The 20035-nt window shown below is 38.2% G+C and overlaps 1 protein-coding gene across 1 annotated transcript in view; it reads left to right on the top strand.

The window, feature by feature from the left end:
- Positions 1–20035, top strand: part of KIF18A (kinesin family member 18A) — an 89285-nt gene that overhangs the window by 18623 nt on the left and 50627 nt on the right. The window contains exons 8-10 of the mRNA XM_036763901.1: positions 277–351; positions 559–671; positions 14133–14295. Of these exons, the coding sequence (XP_036619796.1) occupies positions 277–351; positions 559–671; positions 14133–14295 (351 nt within the window). The remainder of the gene's footprint in view (positions 1–276; positions 352–558; positions 672–14132; positions 14296–20035) is intronic.

Here is a 20035-nt window from a genome sequence, read left to right as displayed (position 1 = left end):
TGCTTCTTTGCTATCTATACTGCTATCTTCCCAAAATCAAATATGCATCTACGAGTTTTTCAAATGATACAAATAAATCTTTAGATTCCATTTTTATTCCTTTCCCAGTGGCTTTCCTTTGTGAGTAGGGTTGAGCAGCAGATTTCTTAAAAAGCCTATTTAAAACATTTTAACTTATTTGTCCTTTTTCTTGGACTGAATAGGGCGTGATGATGGCACAGCCTTGATGAGGTCTGCATAACGCTTGTTAATATTGTCCATTTCATCTTTTAACAGTTGAAGAGTAACGTTGTTAGTCTGGATAATCACATAACACAATATGTCAGGATTTGTAATGAGCAAAAGAAAGAGGTATGTGTCGGCCGCACATCAGTCTTATTACTCAACAATTTGTCATACTAATAACTGTCTCTTCCTTTTAACTAGTTCTTTGGTTCATTCATTCACATCTTGCTTATAGACTCTGCTACAGTTTGTCACAGTTGAAATATTACAGTGTTCTGAAGAGTAACAGACGGCTGCTTTTGTATTTCAACTGACGTTTTCTCTTGTGTTTAGATTATTATGTTAAAAGAAAAACTGAAAGCCTATGAAGAACAGAAAGTCATTACTCATGAAAGTAGTAAAGGAAGCCTCGAGCTTTCCAACCAGGAGGAAACAGAAATACAAAGGTAGGCTTATTGAAGCATTGAATCTTAAGGTCTCATTTTGTGGATTTTGTTGAGAATTCTTTAATCATTTTTTGTTTATACTTTAATTCTTTGTGACAGTGTGGTTTCTAATACCCACATCATCTGTTCATATTGTAGAAATTATCTGGTAATAGAGAGTAATCCATAAGCTATCAACTTAGTATAATTGAAACTATTCCAGGAGCCAAAATACCTGCTTTATTTTAAAATTTCTCAGTTGTCCTTAGGTTTTTCTACTAGAAACACAAGCTTATTTGCCTTTTCTGTACTATTTTTATAAATCTTCATTTAATTAACTGTCTCTTATTTAGTTATTAGTCTGCTTTAATTAATTAGCTTTCTTATGAACCATGGCATTTGCTCTTTTTGCTCGTTCTTTAATTGAGTACCATAGTATTCTCCATAGCTAAGACCTAAGTTCAAATATAATCTTAGACATATACAGGTAATTGATTTTTCATTGATGACCAATGGTAAAAATGTTGAAAAATAATTGGACTTGTGAGTATGATGTAGTGGAAAAAACTGCCTTTAGAGTAAAGAGTGACAGGCTATGAATCCTGTTTCCATCACTTTATATCTCCATGACCCTGGGTAAGTCAATCAACAAGTGGCTTTTAAGTGCCTACTGTGTGCTAGGCACTGATCACTTAACGTGTCTGAACAGTAGCTTTCTCGTCTGTCAAATGCAGAAAATAATACTTGAACTCTCTACTGCATAGGGTTGTTTGGGACTTAAATGCTTAGTGCTTTGTAATTCTTAAATTATTTTACAAGTATCAGCTGCTGTTGTGTGGAAAGGTAATAGAAGAAACTAACAAAGGTAAACTGTAAGTTATTTTTTTTTATAAACTTTGTTTTTAAAACCATAACCAAACAGATTCAAATACACGGGATGATTTATTTTAAATTAATTATTTTTTTAATGCCCTTTTTACTGTCTCCCTCCCCATCCCACATTAGAGAAGACCATCATTTGACACAGATTTATAAATGTATGTAAAACCATACTGTTTATCAGTTCTTTCTCTATAGGTGGCTAGCATCTTTCTTCATAGGTCCTTTATATTTGATTTGAGTGTTTATAATACTCAGAATAACTTGGTCTTTCACGATTATAGAAAATTTTTTTAAAAGATTATACATGAGGGACAGCTAGGTGGCGCAGTGAGTAGAGCACCGGCCCAGGAGTCAGGAGGACCGGAGTTCAAATCCAGCCTCAGACACTTGACACATGTACTAGCTGTGTGACATTGGGCAAGTCACTTAACCCCAATTGCCCTGCCAAAAAAAAACCAAAGATTATACATGAAATTACATGTTTCAGTTATTTACTACTTACTGAAAATTTGTTAATGTGCGTTTTAACTTTAACAAGTTAGTAGCAAAATAATTCTTTTTGTTTCTTCTGAACTTTTTTCCATGTTTTTCCCCCTGGATTTTGTGGCTGTTGTAAAGTAGTAATGATTGTGTTTTGTTATTTGGGTTTTGCTTTCTTCACTGAGCATCATTTCATGTCATGCTGAATTTATATAATTCATATTTTATATTTCTTATAAAATAATAATATTTTAATGTCACAAATTGTTCCTCCTTTTTCACATTGTTGGGTCCTGTCCAAGTTATTACTATTAAAGATCCTGTTAGGAATATTTTTGTGCTACTGGGTCTCTTTTTCTGTTAATAATATTCTAAAAGTATATTCCTAGTACTGAAATTACTGGATCAAAAGAGATGAAAAATTGTCTTGCTCTTCTTGAATGCCTTACTGCTTTCCAAAGAGATTGCACCAATTCAGAGCTCTACCGGCAGTGTAATAGTGTGCCTGTTTTTCCTGCAACCCCATTACTGTTGATTTTTATCATCTTTAACTGTTTTTCCCACTTTAGTGGATAGATAAGCCTGAGTCCTTTTATGGACTTTCTCTAATACTTTGAACAGTTTTTTAGTGGTTCTTGGTCATTTTCATTTATAATTTAGTGAACTGCTAGTTCATATCCTTGGACTATTTCTTTTGGGGAATTGCTCCTCATCAATTTGTCAGTTTCTTCTCAGTTTTGAATGTCAATACATCAAAGAATTGTTTTCCCCCAAACAGTTTCTTCCCTTTTCAGTCTGGGTGCATTGCTTTTTGTTGTGCCAAAAGGGTGTTATATATAATACAATCCATTTATTTTCTGTAATTTCTTCTATTTTAAATATTTTTTAATTTTCCATATCTACACAGTTGTGATTCCTTGTTGAATTAATTCTTTTATTTTGCATGCCCTTTTTTTCTTTTTTAAAAATAGGCTTTTTGTAATACATTTTTCTTCTTTGCTCAATTCCACATTGAAATCCAGAATGGCTGGATTTCACAGCTCTCCCAACAGTGCATCAATGTGCCATCTTCCCACAACACCACCAGCATTGACTATTCCACCCATATTTTCCTCATCTTTGCCAGTTTTCATAATGTAAGCTGAAACCTCTGAGTTGTCTTACCACTTACATTTCTCTTGTTATTGATTCAGAAGCTTATTTTCCTGTGATCATTTATAACAGGCAGTTCTTATTTTGAAAACTGTTCATATCATTTGACCACTTATGTATTGGGAAATGACCCTGAGTCTTACTCCTGTATGTCAGTTCCCTGTATGTTGAATATACCAATATTTGATGCAAATTATTTTTCCAGCTTGGTGTTTAGTTTTGTTTTATAATTGTGTGATTTTATTCACACAAAATCTTTTTAACCATCGTATATATTATAATACACTCTTTTATCTCTTGTTTGAGTAAGAAATTCCTTCTTCTCTGTGGTTGTAAAATATACCTGATGTCATCCTCTTGTAATACATTTTAGTCTCTTGTGTAATATATTGGTCTAATCCTGATTCCTGCCAAAATGTCCTCTCTTTTTATTGGAAGTTCTTGTCAAATGCCGACTCCTTCTCTCAGTAATTTGTATTGCTGAGTTGATTGAACCCTGTACTGCTGCTTTTTGGCCATTTGCTGCCAGATAGTGTGCTCCATTGATCACTCCTGCTTTACAGCACAATTTCAGCTCTGGTGAGCTATGATGCTCTCGTGATCAGAAATTTTCTTACTTTTTGCCTTGGGATTCTAGACCTTTTCCTTCCAAATGAATTTTGTCATTACCTTGTTTAGTGCTGAATGTGTCACCGTGGCAGTTTGGGATGGCACTAGATCCGCAGAGCAGTTGAGGAGTATTGGCATGGGCTGATTTTGCATAGCGCATGCCTCTCTTATTCTTTGTCTCCCATTGTTTTTTGTTGTTGTTTCCTAAGAATGTTTTGTTGTTGTATTCTAAGTCTTATGTGTGTCTTGGTGAATTATTGTTCAGCCATTTCAGTCGTGTCCAACTCTTTGGGACCTCATTTGGGGTTTTCCTGGCAAAGCTACTGAAGTGGTTTGCCGTTTCCTTCGCCAGCTCATTTTACAGATGAGGAAACTTGCCCACGGTCACGTAGCTAGTAAGTGTCAGAGGTTGGATTCGAACTCAGGTCATCCTTACTCTAGACCTGGCATTCTATCCACAATGCCATCCAGCTGCCTATCTATAGACTTTACTGGACTGCTAACGAGTCCATCACACATACACACACACACACACACACAATTAGCACCCAGGCACACACATGATTAGCTCCCAGATTATTTGTTTCATTTTGTAGCTGTTTTGAATGTTTTTAAAGGTTGTTTTTTTTTCTGCATCTTTTGAAATAATTCTCAATGTTCATTAGCGAGATTAGTCTATAGTTCTCTTACTGTTTTTTTTTCTCTTCCTAGTTTTGATGTCATGGCCATATATAACCCCCCAAAAAGGAGTTGGCTGCATGCCAACTAATTCTCTATTTTTGAGACTAGCTTTTATAGTATATGTGCTAGCTGTCCTTTGTGTGTTTGATAGAATTCACTCTTATATCCATCTGGGGTTATTTTTTTTTTTTTGGCATGTTATGACTTGCCCAATGTCCTGAAATTTATTTGTTTAAATATCTATTTCTTGGAATTTTTCGTTTGATCTTATATTTCTTAGATACTTGTGAACTTCCTTTAGATTCTCAGTTTTGTGACGTGGAATTCTTTGGATGGTCGTGTCTGATCTTTTTTACTTCTTCTCTTTTGTGAATTCACCTTGTTTTGGTAATTACATTTTCCTCTCCCTTTTTCTTGATCATTAATCTTTAGCATTGATCTTTTCAAAAATTGAGCTTTTAATTTTGGTTTATTCCTAGAAACTTTTTTATTTTAATTTCCTCTGTTTCTCCTGTATTCTGCTGTTGTAACTTGTAATAATTGAGTTTGTCTTCTAATCTTTTTAAATGCACGATGATTGCATTAGTCCTCTTTTTGTATTTTGTTCATACAGATTCTTAAGGCAGCCCATTGATAGCTCCAATCCCACTTCAGATATGTACCAGCTGTGTGACAAGTCACACACTCAATTAACTTTTTTAACCTTCAATCTGTAAAATGGGGATAATAAAAGTACCAACTCCCAGGGTCATTGTGAAGATCACATGACATAACAGAGACAGTAATCACTGTATCAGTGGTAGGTATAAGCTCATTCAAAGATAGACATTTTCACCAGTCACTACTTCTACATTTCCCATGAGCTTCAGGGTGTTGTCTGGTCTTGTCATTATCTTTGACATCATTAAACCACTTGCCTCTGTGCCATTTGGTCCGCATATGATTGTGTCATTTATTTTCCCATTGTCTAAGACTCCTTTGTGCATGTATCTTTCTTAATGTCATTTGCATGATCCATTCATTCAAGATCTTGCTTTCATCTCTTGCATTTCTTAGTCACCTAATTTAATCAATCAACAAGCAAACAAAAACCACTCCTTGCCTTCAATCTGGAAAGAGAACATACCTGCGCTCAATAAGTAGAAGATGATGGGAGGAGGTAGGGAGAGGGCCCACATATAAGGAATTCTAAGAGAGGTAGAGAAATCCTTGATGCAGCTCCTATGGGGTGCCAGGTCCTCTGTTAAGTATAAGGAACACAACTACAGGGCGTCCTAAAAGTCATAGTGTGGTTTTGAAGCTCTTCAGGGTTAAAGATGATGAGGGCATAGTGCCATACCAATCGAACTACCAAAAAAATTTTTTACTGAGCTGGACAAAATAATAACAAAATTCATTTGGAAAAACAAGAGGTCTAGAGTATCTAGGATATCAATGAAAAGACATGCTAGAGATGGTGGCTTAGCCACACCAGATATTAAACTGTACTACACAGCAGCAGTCATCAAAACGGCCTGGTACTGGTTAAGAAACAGGGGTGTGGATCAGTGGAATAGGATAGGTACACAAATAGGTGAAATCAACAAGTTTAGCAATCTACTCTTTGATAAACCCAAAGAGGCCAGTTTCTGGGCTAATAATTCACTATTTCACAAAAACTGTTGGGAAAATTGGAAAATGGTAGGGCAAAAACTGGGCATAGACCAATATCTTACACCATATACCAAAATAAAGTCAAAATGGGTTCATGATTTAGGAGTAAAAGTTGATACTCTAAGTAATTTGGGAAAGCAAGGAATAGTTTGCTTATCAGATTTGTGGAAAAGTAAAGAATTCATGACCCAACAAGAGATAGAGAGCATTATAAAATGCAAAATGGATAATTTTGATTATGTCAAATTGAAATGTTTTTGTACAAAAAAAGCCAATGCAACAAGAATTAGGAGGGAAGCAGAAAATTGGGAGAAAATCTTTGCAACTAGTATCTCTGATAAAGGCCTCATCTCTAAAATATACAGGGAGCTGAGCCAAATATATAAGAATAGAAGCCATTCCCCAATTGAGAAATGGTCAAAGGATATGAACAGGCAGTTTGCAGAGGAAGAAATTAAAGCTATCTACAGGCATATGGAAAAATGCTCTGGATCGCTGCTGATTAGAGAAATGCAAATCAAAACAACTCTTAGATACCACATCTCTCCTGTCAGATTGGCTAAAATAACAAATCAGGAGAATGATAAATGCTGGAAAGGATGTGGGGAAATTGGAACATTGTTGCATTGCTGGTGGAGTTGTGAGCTGATCCAGCCATTTTGGAAGGCGGTTTGGAACTATGCCCAAAGGGCTATAGAAATGTTCATACCCTTTGACCCAGCAATACCACTTCTAGGGTTGTATCCCAAAGAAATCACGCAAGCGGGAAAAGGACCCATATGTACAAGAATATTTATAGCGGCTCTCTTTGTGGTAGCCAAGAATTGGAAATCAAAGGGATGCCCATCAATTGGGGAATGGCTGAACAAACTGTGGTACATGAAGGTAATGGAATACTATTGTGCCATAAGAAATGGGGATGATGCAGACTTCATAACAACCTGGAGAAACCTACACGACATAATGCTGAGTGAGCGGAGCAGAGCCAGGAGAACGTTGTGCACAGCCACAGATATATGGATTCCGTGAGGACCAACCCTGACAAACTGCGCTTTTCTCAGCAACCTAAGGGGCAAGGACAACTCCAGGGGACTCACGATGAAGAATGCTATCTTCATCGAGACAAAGAACTGCGAAGTTTGAATACAGACTGAGGCACACTACATGCTCGCCTTTTCTGCTTCTCTTTTGTTTTTGTTTTTGGGGTTTTTTTTTTTTTTTGGTTCTGTTTCTTCTTTCTCATGATTCATTCCATTGGTCAAAATTCTTCTCCACGACTTGACTAGTGCATAAATTAATTCAATGCGAAGTTATACATGACAGTTATATGAGACTTCATGCCGACTTGGGGAGGGAGGGGGGAGGGAGGGGAGAACAACTGGAACTCAAAACTATGTAGAACCGTGCGTGGTAAACTAAAAATAAATAAAGAAATATATTAAAATAAAAAAAAAAAGATGATGAGGGCATGAACTATAGCAGTAAAAGGGACAAAATTTGGCAGCTTGTCCTGTCCTTCCCTTTTCACTTTGTGTATGCCTTTATAGGGTGTGTCTGTCTGTCTGTCTGTCTGTCTTTTAATATAACACCTTGTTATGGGTTTTTTAAAGTCCCTTTCTGTATTCTCTCTTCATTGGAAAACTTAATCTATTCACATAAAGGGTATTTCTTTTTGATCAAATATATTTTCTTGTTAATACATGCAAATGCACATATACACACTCAAAATTTTTATCCTTTCTTAAATATTTTAGTCTCTGTAGCTTGTTTTTGCTTTTACTAATCTGTCTCTATCCTCCTTCCCCAGCACCCTTCCCAATTAAGTTCCTTGAGTTTACTTTTATTGTTTTTCTCTCTCTCTCTCTCTTCCTCTCTCCTCCCCCCCGCCCGTCCCCCATTTGTCCCTATTTTTCTTGGTTCAGTTAGTCCCTAACTCTCCCTTCACCTCCACTCACTTCTTTCATTTCAGTAACATGTTATGTTACTTTTCTAGAAAGGTTATAATTATTATTATTGTTCTTGCTCCTTTTGTCTTCTGCCTTCTGCAGTCCTCTAGAAGTGATGGCAAGGTGCAGTTAGAAGTATTTTGTACCCCAAATGGAAGGGGTGAATGGGAAATCATATTCTTTTCCTTTTTCCTCATAGCTTATGCTTTTTAATGCCATGCTCTGCATCTTTTGAATCCATAACCCTCTTTTTCACCTTCTCCAAATCTTGCTCCTTCAGAGTCCCAGCTTCTCCTTAACCCTTCTTATCACGTGGTAGTGCCAAGAAGCTCAGCTCTGTCTTGCAGAAGATGGCCACCTATCATGTCCACACCTACCCTCCTGGCTTCTTGTAATGCCTTTATCTCACCTTCTCCCAACTCTCTTCCCCTCTTGATGCTGTAATATCATCCCCTTCCTGCAGGCCACCCAAACTCTTCTCTCTCTGAGGTCTCTGGCATAGTATTCTAGGTTAACTCTCCTGCTGCTCTGAAGCCAGAGGGAGAAACCAAAAGTCTTTCATTCTCTTTTCCTCTAGAGCCCTGAACAGTCATTACCTATGTCTCTGTCCCACCCTCACTTGTCCTCATCTGAAAGGCATTCGTTTGAATTATCTGAAATATTTATACTAACTTTTGTTGTTGTTGCTCACAAAGATACTGGACTGGTTTGCCATTTCCTTCTCCAGCCCATTTTACAGATGAGGAAACTGAGGCAAACAGGGTTAAGTGACTTGCCCAGGGTCACACAGCTAGTAAGTGTCTGAGGCCAGATTTGAACTCAGGAAGATGAGTCTTCCTGACTCCAGGCCTGGCACCAATTCCATTGTGACTCCTTGCTGCCTTAGAGTGATTTTCTCTTTCCTTCTCCAGTGGATTAAGGCAAACAGAAGTTAAGTGACTTGCCCAGGGTCATACAGTGAGTATCTGAGGCCGGATTTAAATTTCCTGACTCCAGGCCCAGCGCTGTATCCACGAGCCACTGAGCTGCCCCTTATATTAACTTACTAATGTTGAAATGGAAATGTATGGCTGTTCAGGGAGGACTAGCACCTCTGGCAGGAGGGCTTGCTGAGCCCTTTCCAGGGCTGCTCATTCACCTTCGGTGCCCACCTTTCACCCAACTCTCACCTGTGGCTCCAGTAGCCACACCCCAGGAAAACCATCTTAGCAGATGGGCTAAGGCAGGTTGAGGGTAACTGACAGGCCTCGAACCCTTTGCTGAGTTAGGGGGACATCCATCCCAAGCATGTGAAGACTTTCCCTGGTGGAATGGGCAGATGAAAACAGTTTGTTCCAACAGCTGTGAAGGCATCTGAAGTGGTGCTGGGCCTTGGTCAGATGTTAAAGACGCCAAGATCATTCACTGCATCCTGGGTCATTGCCAGTCTTGACTTTGGTCTTGCCCCACTGGAGCTCGATGACTGGGAAGAGAGTGAGGCTGATGAATTTGAGCAGTTCTGCCTCGTTTAACTCCAATTCATGAGCAAGTCAAGACATTGCCTCATGATGTTACTGATCTTCTTCAAAATGAAGGATGAACAACCATGTTAAAATGAAAGGCCTGCTCCCCTTAAATCTTAATTTGTTTCTAGATACTATCTACTTAATTCTTCTCATGATATCTTTTGCCGCTTATATTCTTTGGCACATTGGTGCTCTCATTGCTTCCTCACTGACTCAACTTCTCTAGGTTTTTGCTTGTTTGTTTCTTTTAGGATAACCTCGCAAAAACTAAAATCTTCCCCACACAACCACCATGTCCTTGTCTAACCTTAGCCACCTGAAAACAGATGTTTTATTTCTTAGTATTTCATTACTATGAATGAGCAAACAGTGAATGAATGAATGAACATTTATTAAGCCCTTACTGTTTGCCAAACACCGTGCTAAATGCTGGAGATATAAATAGAAGAGTAAAACAGTTCCTGCTCTACAGAAGCTCCTATTTTACTGGTGATAAACACCACCATAGGAGGCTTCAATATCCAAGGTGCCCTGGTTCTTTAGCAGCAGAGTGGTTGCAACTCTTTAATCCATTTCCATGAACAGAACCTTATTGATGGCTGAAAGCAAGACAGCACCTCTGGCAGGTTCCCAGGGCTCTCGGGCTGACCAATGCCATCAGTGGCATTGGTCAGTAATTGATACTGGTGGTGACAAGAAAACATCCCAAGTATTTAGCTGATTGCTATATATTCAGCTTCCGAGTTTAATAACCCTTCACGTCTGGTTCCTTTTGAAGGAATATTTAGTATTCTTCCCCCAAATATTCAATTATTGTCTTTGAGTTTTATAAAATATGTTATTTTGGGATGCCATCAGATATTCTTTACTCTTTGGAATATCATATTCCAATTTTAATGTGACTTAGTCTAATAAAGGAATAATTCCATCCTCTGCTGATTGGTTCCTCCTGGATTTTGAAGGATTTTTTCCTTTCTGTTTATGAAATTTGAGGTGAAAATGGTAGTGATCCTTCTGGCCTATCTCACTTTCATTTGGCAGTCTGCCCAGGATATCCTTTTATTGCTGATGGTGTTAATCTTCTTTTTGTATTTGGTTGGTACAAATACTACTCAAGGCATCTAGGGGATTTAGTGCATAGAGAAGTATACTTGGTGTCTTTACTTACGATGTCCAAATTATTTTTCTCTTCCTCTTTTTTTTAAATAATTTTGATTTGTTCAGTACAGCACTACCATTGTTTTGTTATTCCCCTATGGTAATTATATAATTGCCTATTTATTTTAATATTTATCTTGATGGAGCAACTCAAGTTCTTTGCTCTCATTCCTTTTTTGTATTAAAAACTGTCTCACCACCGGCCCTGCTGTACAAAAAGTGTTCAGCTCAGGACTTTTAAAATAAATGTATTTTGTCTTTGTAAAGAGTATTTCACTTTGCTGATAAGCAGATTTGGGAATTTTCCTTTATATCTTAATATTCAATATATACCATATGTTAGCTTCTCTCATTTCTAATTTGTGTAGAAAGCTCTTATGCAATTCAAATTATTTGGGGTACATAATATTTTCCTTTGTTCGTGCTGGTAAAAATATTCTCCTTGTCATTGTATTCTTGGAGCTTAACAGTGATTCACTTCAACAAACATTTATTTGTTGAGTCTGGCCAAACTGAGTTTTAAGTTCACCTTTTGTAACACTCTGAATTCTGTTGATTTGCAGTCTTTCTCTCAGTTTCATTAGTTCTGAGAAATGTTCTTATACCAATATCTGAAATAAAGCCATCAGATTCTTTTCTCTAGTTTAATGGAAGTCTTATAATTCTTATGTTTTGTCTCCTTGCAATTTCTTCATGTCTGTCATTGTTTTCTTTGTACACTCCAGTTCTTTTTCCAGGTATATAATCTTTTGCACATGGTTTTTTTGCTTCCTCTGCTGTTTTCACCATTCTCTCCAAATCTGTATTTTAAAAAATATTTTTCATGAATATTTTAAAAATAACTTTTTATTAATATCTTTGTTTTTATATTCTTCACATTTTCCAATGTATTTCTTTCTTCTGTTTCCCCCAAACTAGTTAGTATTTTACCATGTCTTCAGAAAATAATAGTTTTGTTTCTGACTTTTTGATGTCTACTTTTAAATTTTTATTATGTTTTCTTCATTGTCCAGATTCTCATTTATTTCTTTGCTTTGCCCTAATTTGGACTAATCTTCTTTTGTGGAGATCATTTTATGTGTGTTAGTGTTGCTTTTAGAAAGGATTTGCTAAAGTACTGGTTTCCCCCACGAACAAGAAATTATTCCTTATGTTAGAATTCAGTACTTTATGTACTAACAAAATTCTGTCTAGGCAGCTGGATGGTAGAGGATATAGAGCTCTGGGCCTCTAGTCAGGAAGACCAAATTCAAATCTGACCTCAGATGCTTACCGTCTATATAACCCTGTCTGCTTCACTTTGCTCAGTTGTAAAATGAGGGTGATTATTGCACCTGCCTCCCAGGGTTGTTGTGAGTTTCAAATGAAATAATATCTATAAAATGCTTAGCACAGTGTCTGGCACATAATAGATGCTTGATAAATGCTTGTCCCCTTTCCTCCCTCCAAAGATACAGATTGCAGCCCCTTCCTTGACTTAGCAGGAGGATGGCATGAAGTGCTGTGGCCAGGCTGCCCCTTGTTCAGTTGAACAGCAGGTTGATGAGCCATTCTGCTCTCTGAGCTAGAACAGTGCTTCTTAAACTGTGGCGGGGTGGGGGGGGGGGAATCTGGCAATGGTAAAAGGTTTCTGAACGTGCAACAGCCAAAAATTAATTAAAAGCCAAAAGAAAAAGGAAACCGAGGTGTTTGTGGCAGTGATCGCCCCTGCTGCATCTTGGAACTTCACCACAGCCTTGGTTCTAACAACAAAGCATCCCCACTTTGCACTGTGCATGCCCTCAGGCCACTATTAATGAAAGCTGCCAAAACAGGAAAAGGGGTAGAGAGTGGGAAAAGTTTAAGAAGCCCTGATCTAGAACTTACCATTCACTGCCAGGGTCGCCTGCACTGGTGTATCCAAGTAAGACTTCACAGTTACAGTCCTTGAACAAATGAAAAATATTGTCATTTTATTATCACTTTTAAAAGAAGTTCCGGGAAAAAAACGGTATTTCTGTTGCTAATTTCCTTCTCTTTTGTCTTCCCTTTTCCCCTAAACAAACCCAGCCCAAGAGTTGACCACAAACTTCCAAGAGCCAGGTCCCTTGTTCTCAGACAAAATGTTGCATGGAAAATAAAGCACTGTCCTGTGGGTGAAACCTAAAGAAAACTCATCCATTTCATTTACTGGCATTATTCTTGCTGTGACATCATACAATGAAGCTTCAGTGTCTCTGTCTTGCTCCATTAATTATTTATCATCAGTTGACAGAACTGCAGTGAAGTCAGCATGCTGTGGTTTATTTTCATTCCCAGCAGATTTTCATTGAGAACTGTTGACGCAAGGCCACAATGTTTTTACCCCTGATCCGTACAAACATATCTCCAAATCTGGCCAAAGGACACTTGTTTTAAAATGCACACCCTCCAGTTCAAAGTCTTTTTTTTTAAGGTCTTTCACTTTAAAATTCTCCTTTTAAATGATTGTGCATGTGCGTGACTGTTTACATTATTACTGCAGCTGGGACCTGACTCTTTTGTCACCTAAAGCACAGATTTTATTTTTAAACAATTAGAACATTTTTGAGGCTTGTTCTTTGCTGACCCTGGAAGAATATGAAAATGCAGGTTCATTTCAGGTTTTCTGTAGGAGTCCTAACCTGCTTCAAGGGAATTTAGGCATCAGTGGGAGGTTTACATCAACCAGGTCCTCTTTGGATGTCTGGAAGAGGGCTGACTTTGAATTGATGAGTTGTGGTAGGTTACTGGGCCCCCGAGGAAGTAGACTTGAACATCTGGGGAGCCAGATTGTTGAGGACATCCCACGAACTAGTGTCCTTCCTTGCTGCATTGCAAGGGCTAAAGAAGAAAAAGACTGCCTTATGATGGTGCAGTCTGGAGAAGGTGTTACTTAGATATTCATACTACTGCTTTACTCCTTCTTTCTGTATTATAGGCACATAAAAAAAATCTGTATTGTATACCTGCTACATATCTGATTGAAGGTTAGAGTTGCAGAAGGGTTTCTAAGAGGATGTCCCATCCCTTTTTTTTTATCTTTTACAAGCACAAACGTGTGATGTTCCCAGTCTATCACATTGCATAACATCCTTGAAAATAGTTGTTAAAAGATATTGCCTTAAGAAAGTACCTCTGGATTCCTAATAGCTAAGACGAGATTGTATTATAACTATAATTTTGAGAAAGACAATTTTACGTGTTTTAAAATTTAATCAAGTGAAAATCTTAATCGGTTTTGCCTTCCTTGGAACACGTTTGTGTTCTAGAAGCAAGCATATTAGGAATCAGGGACATAGACTAATGGACACGATTCATTTGGGTTGTGTGATGCCATTTTTGTGTATGCTGTTTTCTTTGTACATCCCTTCATTTTCTTGAACTTTAATATGCAATATGATATGTTGTTTTGGTAGGTTTCGAGGAATTTTAAATTGTTTGTTCCGGAACCGTGAAGAAATCAGACGAGAATATCTGAATTTGGAGATGCTGATTAAGGAAAATGAACTAAAAACATTCTACCAGCAGCAGTACCACAAGCAGATAGAAATGATGTGCTCTGAAGAGAAAGTTGAAAAGGTAGTTGGACCATTTACATCTCTATTCTATGACTGCCTTAATGCTAAGGGGGATTCTCCTGGCTTAGCTGCACTAGTGCTAAGGGACGCATCATTTTTATGCACCGAAACTTGCTCTGTGTTGCCTTACCAATTGGAAACAATCCTCCTTTTTTAAAAAATGAGATCTTTTAAAATAAATCTGACATTGTAATCTGTAAAATTAGGAAATAATCTGAATTTGTAGAAAGCAGAATGAAAATCATGAGAATGCCTATTTTCTGAGTATTAATCACATTTTAGTAACATGTCCTAAAAATTAGAGTGTATAGCATAGTAAAGAATCAAGACTTAAAATTAGCATAGAGTATCTGAGTTCAGGTCCTGTCTTTGATACCTACTATCTGAGAACCAACCCATGGGCAGTCGTTTCGTTGCCCTGTGCTCCAGACAAGAAAATAAGTGACAAAACATTACTAGTCTGCGCCAGTGAGGAGAGTTTCCTACACCAGTGAAATCAGATTTTTGTTTTCCCCTACTACTTCCTTTGTCTCCTGCCTCCATTCCCTCACCAGATGTACCCATGCAATATATTTATTACACATTTTGTATTAAAGGATCTTTAAAATGAAAAAAAAAGCTAGACTTGAAGACAATAAAATAATGTCTTTTGTTTTAAACTGCTAGCAAATTCTGAGTTTAAATATTTTGAACATATTTTGCCTATATTTTTGACAACTTTTATATTTCCCAACTGACATAGGTCTGAAATAACTAATATTTAATTTTGTGTTGTATATGTCTTTCATATCAGTGATGAAATGGAAATCTTGAGTAGGCCTTTGATATATTTCAAAGACTTATATTTTTATAATATGTTTTCTAGTCTCTTCTGTATAGTAATTTTGAATGCATAATAGTAAGTCTCATCTCTTCCTTAACCAATAGAATGGCTCTTAACTACATGTCAGTCATAAATGACCAGCCTTCTAGATCATTTTTCTCCCAAAGGCAAGACAGTGGATCATAGAGGCTGATTCTTATCCCTATTTAATTCAGCTTTTAAGTGCCTTCTTTAGTCACTGTCCATAGATATTTTATTTTCTATTATTTACAAAAACACTGTGTTACATGTTGGAGGAAGTGTAGGAACCTGTGTTACTGCCCCTGCCTTTCAGGGGCCAAGAGGTATTTAAGCATTCAAGAGGTTATATTTGAGCTATTCCTTGAAAGAAGAGGTTTTCAATATTGCTTGCAGAAATGAAGCAATGGGAAGATGTCAGTAATATTCTATGGACTAGATCAATTTGGCTGGAATGAACTGTTCTGGTAGAGAACCACTAAGAAGTTTGGGAAGTTATTGTTGGACTAGGCTGTGGATGGCTTTGAAAGCCACACTAAGCATTGTGATCCAAGAGAGTTAGCCAGAGGGATTGCTGGGCTGGCTGAGAGTCAGGAGCAGAAACAATCTATTATTACCCAGTAGATGTTTGCATAAGGGAATCACATGATTTAGTTAGAGGATACTATCAGAATGGAGTTATCATTAATAATTATATTTTTAATAAAAATGTCATCTTTAGAAATTCAGTAAAACCAACTCTCTGATTCTTTTAATCCTCTATTTGTCCAGTTAGTCAACATCCTACTTTATCCTGTTTTTCCAGTAAGTTCTGAACTTTCATGAAAGAAACTGGCTCCTAGAATCTTTCTTCAGGATTTATCCCCTACATCAGACTAAGCTCTCAAGTGTCAGAAGCCTGTGGAGAACATAGAAGGCTACATATTTACATTATCTGTGTTTTATTGTATTTTTGCTTATTTTGTTAAATATGTCCCAATTATGTCTTCATCTGATTTGTGCTGTACTTGGGAGTGTTGCAGGCCTCACTCACCCTCTGGGCTGCATGTTTGACACCTATGCTCTAATCTGTTAATCTTTTGGGGAACTGACTCTTCCCCACAGTGCTAGCTTTCCCTCCCAAATTGGTGCTATTTTCAATTTTGATGAGTATATCATCTGTCCTTTTGTCCAAGTCACTGAAAAAATCTTAAACAGCATGATGTCAAGCACATATTGCTGGAGCACTCCATTGGCATTGATTCATTAATTACTTCTCTTTGAGCCTGGCCTTTCAATTAGTTCTATTTCTTTTAGTTCTATTAACCCATCTATTTGTTTTATCAACTAGTCCACATATCTCCATCTTTTTCAAAAGAATAGTAAGGAGTTAGTTTTCAATTGGTTTGCCAAAATCCAGATATTCATAGCATTCCCTTCATCTACTAGTTTAGTAATCCTGTCAAAAAAATGAAATAAGGTTAGTCTGGCTGTTCTTGATGAAGCCACCATGCCAGACCTTTGTAATCATTGCTCTCTCCTCTGGATGTTTGCAAACCCCCTCCTTAGTGATCCATTCTAGAGTTTTCCCAATAACTGAAATTAAGTTCACTGACATATATCACAGAATCTGTTCTCTTTCTTTTTTTTTTTGAAAATTTGGACATTTGCCCTTCTCCGGTATTGTAATGCTTCTTTTTTCCCCCGATCTTTTAAATATTATTGAAGTAGCTTAGCAGTCACACATATCAATTCTCTCAGTTCCCAAGAAGGTAGTTAATCTGGGCTGAGTAAGTTCTGTTATTCCTGATTCCCTATTCAATACCATCCACTATGCCTCAACGCCTCTCTTTAATATTCCCACCTTGTCTAACCTCCCTGACCTTGGATGAATTTTGTCTCTCTCTGTTTTGTCCCTTTGGGAAAATCACACTCTACAGGGTTCATAATAATACCATAGAGCCTGACTGACTCCTCAGTGTCTCTCTGCCTCCACTAGAAATAGCACTGAGTTTGGAGCAGACCGCCAGTCCTGCTGCTCACTCACTACATGTAGGATTTTGGCATTCCTCACTTTTCCACATCTCAGATTCCTTAACCCTAGAATCAGGCAGTTAGACTAAGGAGTTTCGAAGGACCTTTTCAACTCCAAATCCTAGTGTTCTAAGTTTCTTTCCATTGCTTTTCTCCAATCTGACCCTCCTTTCCTTGCATACCCAAGGGAATAGGGGTCTTGGTTTCTTCCTTGACCCTTGACATATGTTCTTTTTTTCTGAATTTCCTCATCCAGCCACTTCACTGCAAATTTAGTAGCTGCTTGTTTTTCTGTGGCTGCTTTTTGAACCAAGTCTGAAAATTTATTCCTATCTATAGTCAGTGGTCACCTCAGACTCACCTATGAGATCTGATGTTCAGTCAGGCTGACCAAAAGAAGGTAGACATCTTGTTCCCAGAGTACCATTAGGTTCCCCTAATAAGATCCTCTAATGACAAAACCAAAGGGCAAGTCTGATCTATTTTGGGGTCTGGGTCAAATATTATAAATCAGAGTCAAGAACTAGGTGCAGGGATGAATCAGAAGCCAGTCCTTAAATAGAGCCAAACCTACTTTTTTTTTTTTAAATCCTTTATAGAATCTCTGTAGTCACTCTGTCAGCTAGCATTTATTAAGCATCTAGTGCGTGCCAGATACTGTGCTAAGTCCTAGGGATACCCGAAAAAAGGCCAAGGAAAAAAAAACCCCAAAACCTGCCCCTGATCTCTAGAAGCTCCCAATATAATGGGGAACTTTGTACAAATAAAATACATACGGGATAAATTGAAGGTTGGAAGCCTCTGAGATTAAGGAGGAATAGCTCCTCAGAAAGTGGGACTATAACTGAGACTAGACGTAAGCCAGGGAGGTTGAGAGGAGGAAGGAGAGTGTCCCAGGCATGGGGCCAGCCAGTGGAAACGCCAAAAGTCAGGAAATTGTGTGTATGTATCCTTGTAGCTTTATCAGCTCATCATGGGCAAGGCCAAGAAAGAAGAGAAGTGCAGACCGGAGAAAATGCCATGAAACTTGAAGGCGACCCAGAGCTAGGAGGGAATAACCAGTACAGCAAATGACAAAATCGGGACCCAGAAAGATTTCAGTGAGATAGAATGATGAGTGAAATCTAATGAAATGGATTTTCTGAGATCATTGTAAATTCTTGCACATTTCTAAAAATCACCTATTTGCAGGATAGGAGAGCCATGTCTAAGAACAGTACATGCTGGCATGTTAGTGGATTGCATTCTCCAAATGAACAAGCCCTGTGGTGTGGCAGCCCAAAAACGTCCATCCTGTCTTTCTTGATTATGAGCCAGGGGCGGTTGTGTCTTATTCTTGCTTGCACCAATGTAGCACACTTTGCAGAGAGTTGACAATCATTGTTGCATTGGGCTGAACTAATAGAAATAATAGTGTTCAGAAGAAGAGAGGTGATAGTCCCACTCTATTTGGACATAATCTGATCCCATGTGAAATATTGTGTGCTGCTCTGGGCATTGAGTTTAAGAAGAAATTTTGAACAACTGGAGGGTTGTTCAGAGTGGAGTGACCACAGAATCAAGCCCAGAATCAATAAGCATTCATTAAGTGCCTGTCATGTGCCAGACACCATGATACAAAGAAGAAAACAAGACTGTCCCTGCCCGGAAAAGAGCTCCCGTTTTACTGGAGTCAGTGATCTATTTTACCATCATGGAGTCAGAAACTGTTTGAAGGAAGTAGCAATATTTAGCTTCAAGAAGAAAAGACTTGGGTTCTAGCGCCTTCTTTGTTGGGTTCTACTTCCTTCTTTGTTGCTACCCAACAAGTGGATCAAGGGCCTTGAGTCCATGCTTCATGCATGGTTATTTGAAGAAATTGTGGATATATTGAGGTGGGGGAGGGAGGAAGAGGATTTAGTGGGGTCTTAAGAGATGGCTTCAAGTATTTGAAGCCCTGTCACATGAAAAAGGGAGAACCTCTGTTCTGCTTGGCACCAAAGGGGCAGAATTAGGAACAACAGATGAAAGTCACAGAGACACAATTAACCTTTGTGCAAGAAAACCTTCCAAACAATTAGGGAGGTGCTATTGGCTACTAAAGGAAGGAGTGGGATCCCTCTCTTGGAAGTCTTTGAGAAAAGGCAGGATAACCCTGTGTCATGGAGATTGTAGAGTAGATTCTTGTTCAGGAACAACTTGGATTAGGGGCTCTCTGAGATCTCTTCCAACTCTAAGATTCTGTGATATTAGACAAATAATTGTAGCCTTCAGATTCCTCACCAAAGGGAGGCCTGATTAGGGGCGGCCCACACCCTTTCTCTAACTAGTTGTGAGGCCCCCAAGCCCCACACCATTTTGCTAAGTAGGCTCTGAGCCCTCAGGGCCCTGAGCAGAGTTTAAGAGCTCTGAGGTTGGTGATTTGCCTTTGGGGGCACACTCATTGAAAGAGTATTGGTGACAAGACTCTGGGTAAGCTCTTGAAGCAGCCCCCCTGGCTTTGAAAACCCAAATGTTGCTGCTTCTCTGGTAACTATGTGTTGTGATTTGGTTAGACAGAAATGGTGATCTGTTTATATTGTCTCCGTTTGTAATTTCTGTTTGTATTTGCTCTGAAGTTCAGGGTGTTGGCTTTTACCCCTGAACTAAGTAAAAGATATATGTATGTTTGATTAAAGTGAGATTGTAAATTCCTTTAAGTTGCTTTCCTTAGAAAATCAGATCAAGGAATCTGTGCTAGCAGCCCTCCTGTGTGCTGGTGTTATCTGTCTTTCCCCCAACAACAGCTGGTAGCAACATTGTTGTTACAATCCCCATGTGTTAATTGACATATCACTGTGAATGGTGAGCTCTCTGTCACTAGAAGTAATTCAGATAGTCTGAATGACTGAGAGCTTGTTGGAGGTAT

This window comes from Trichosurus vulpecula, chromosome 6, assembly GCF_011100635.1.
Source record: "Trichosurus vulpecula isolate mTriVul1 chromosome 6, mTriVul1.pri, whole genome shotgun sequence".
NCBI lineage: Eukaryota > Metazoa > Chordata > Mammalia > Diprotodontia > Phalangeridae > Trichosurus > Trichosurus vulpecula.
The sequence above is the reverse complement of the archived record's forward strand: the minus strand, read 5'-3'. Positions and strand labels throughout refer to the sequence as shown.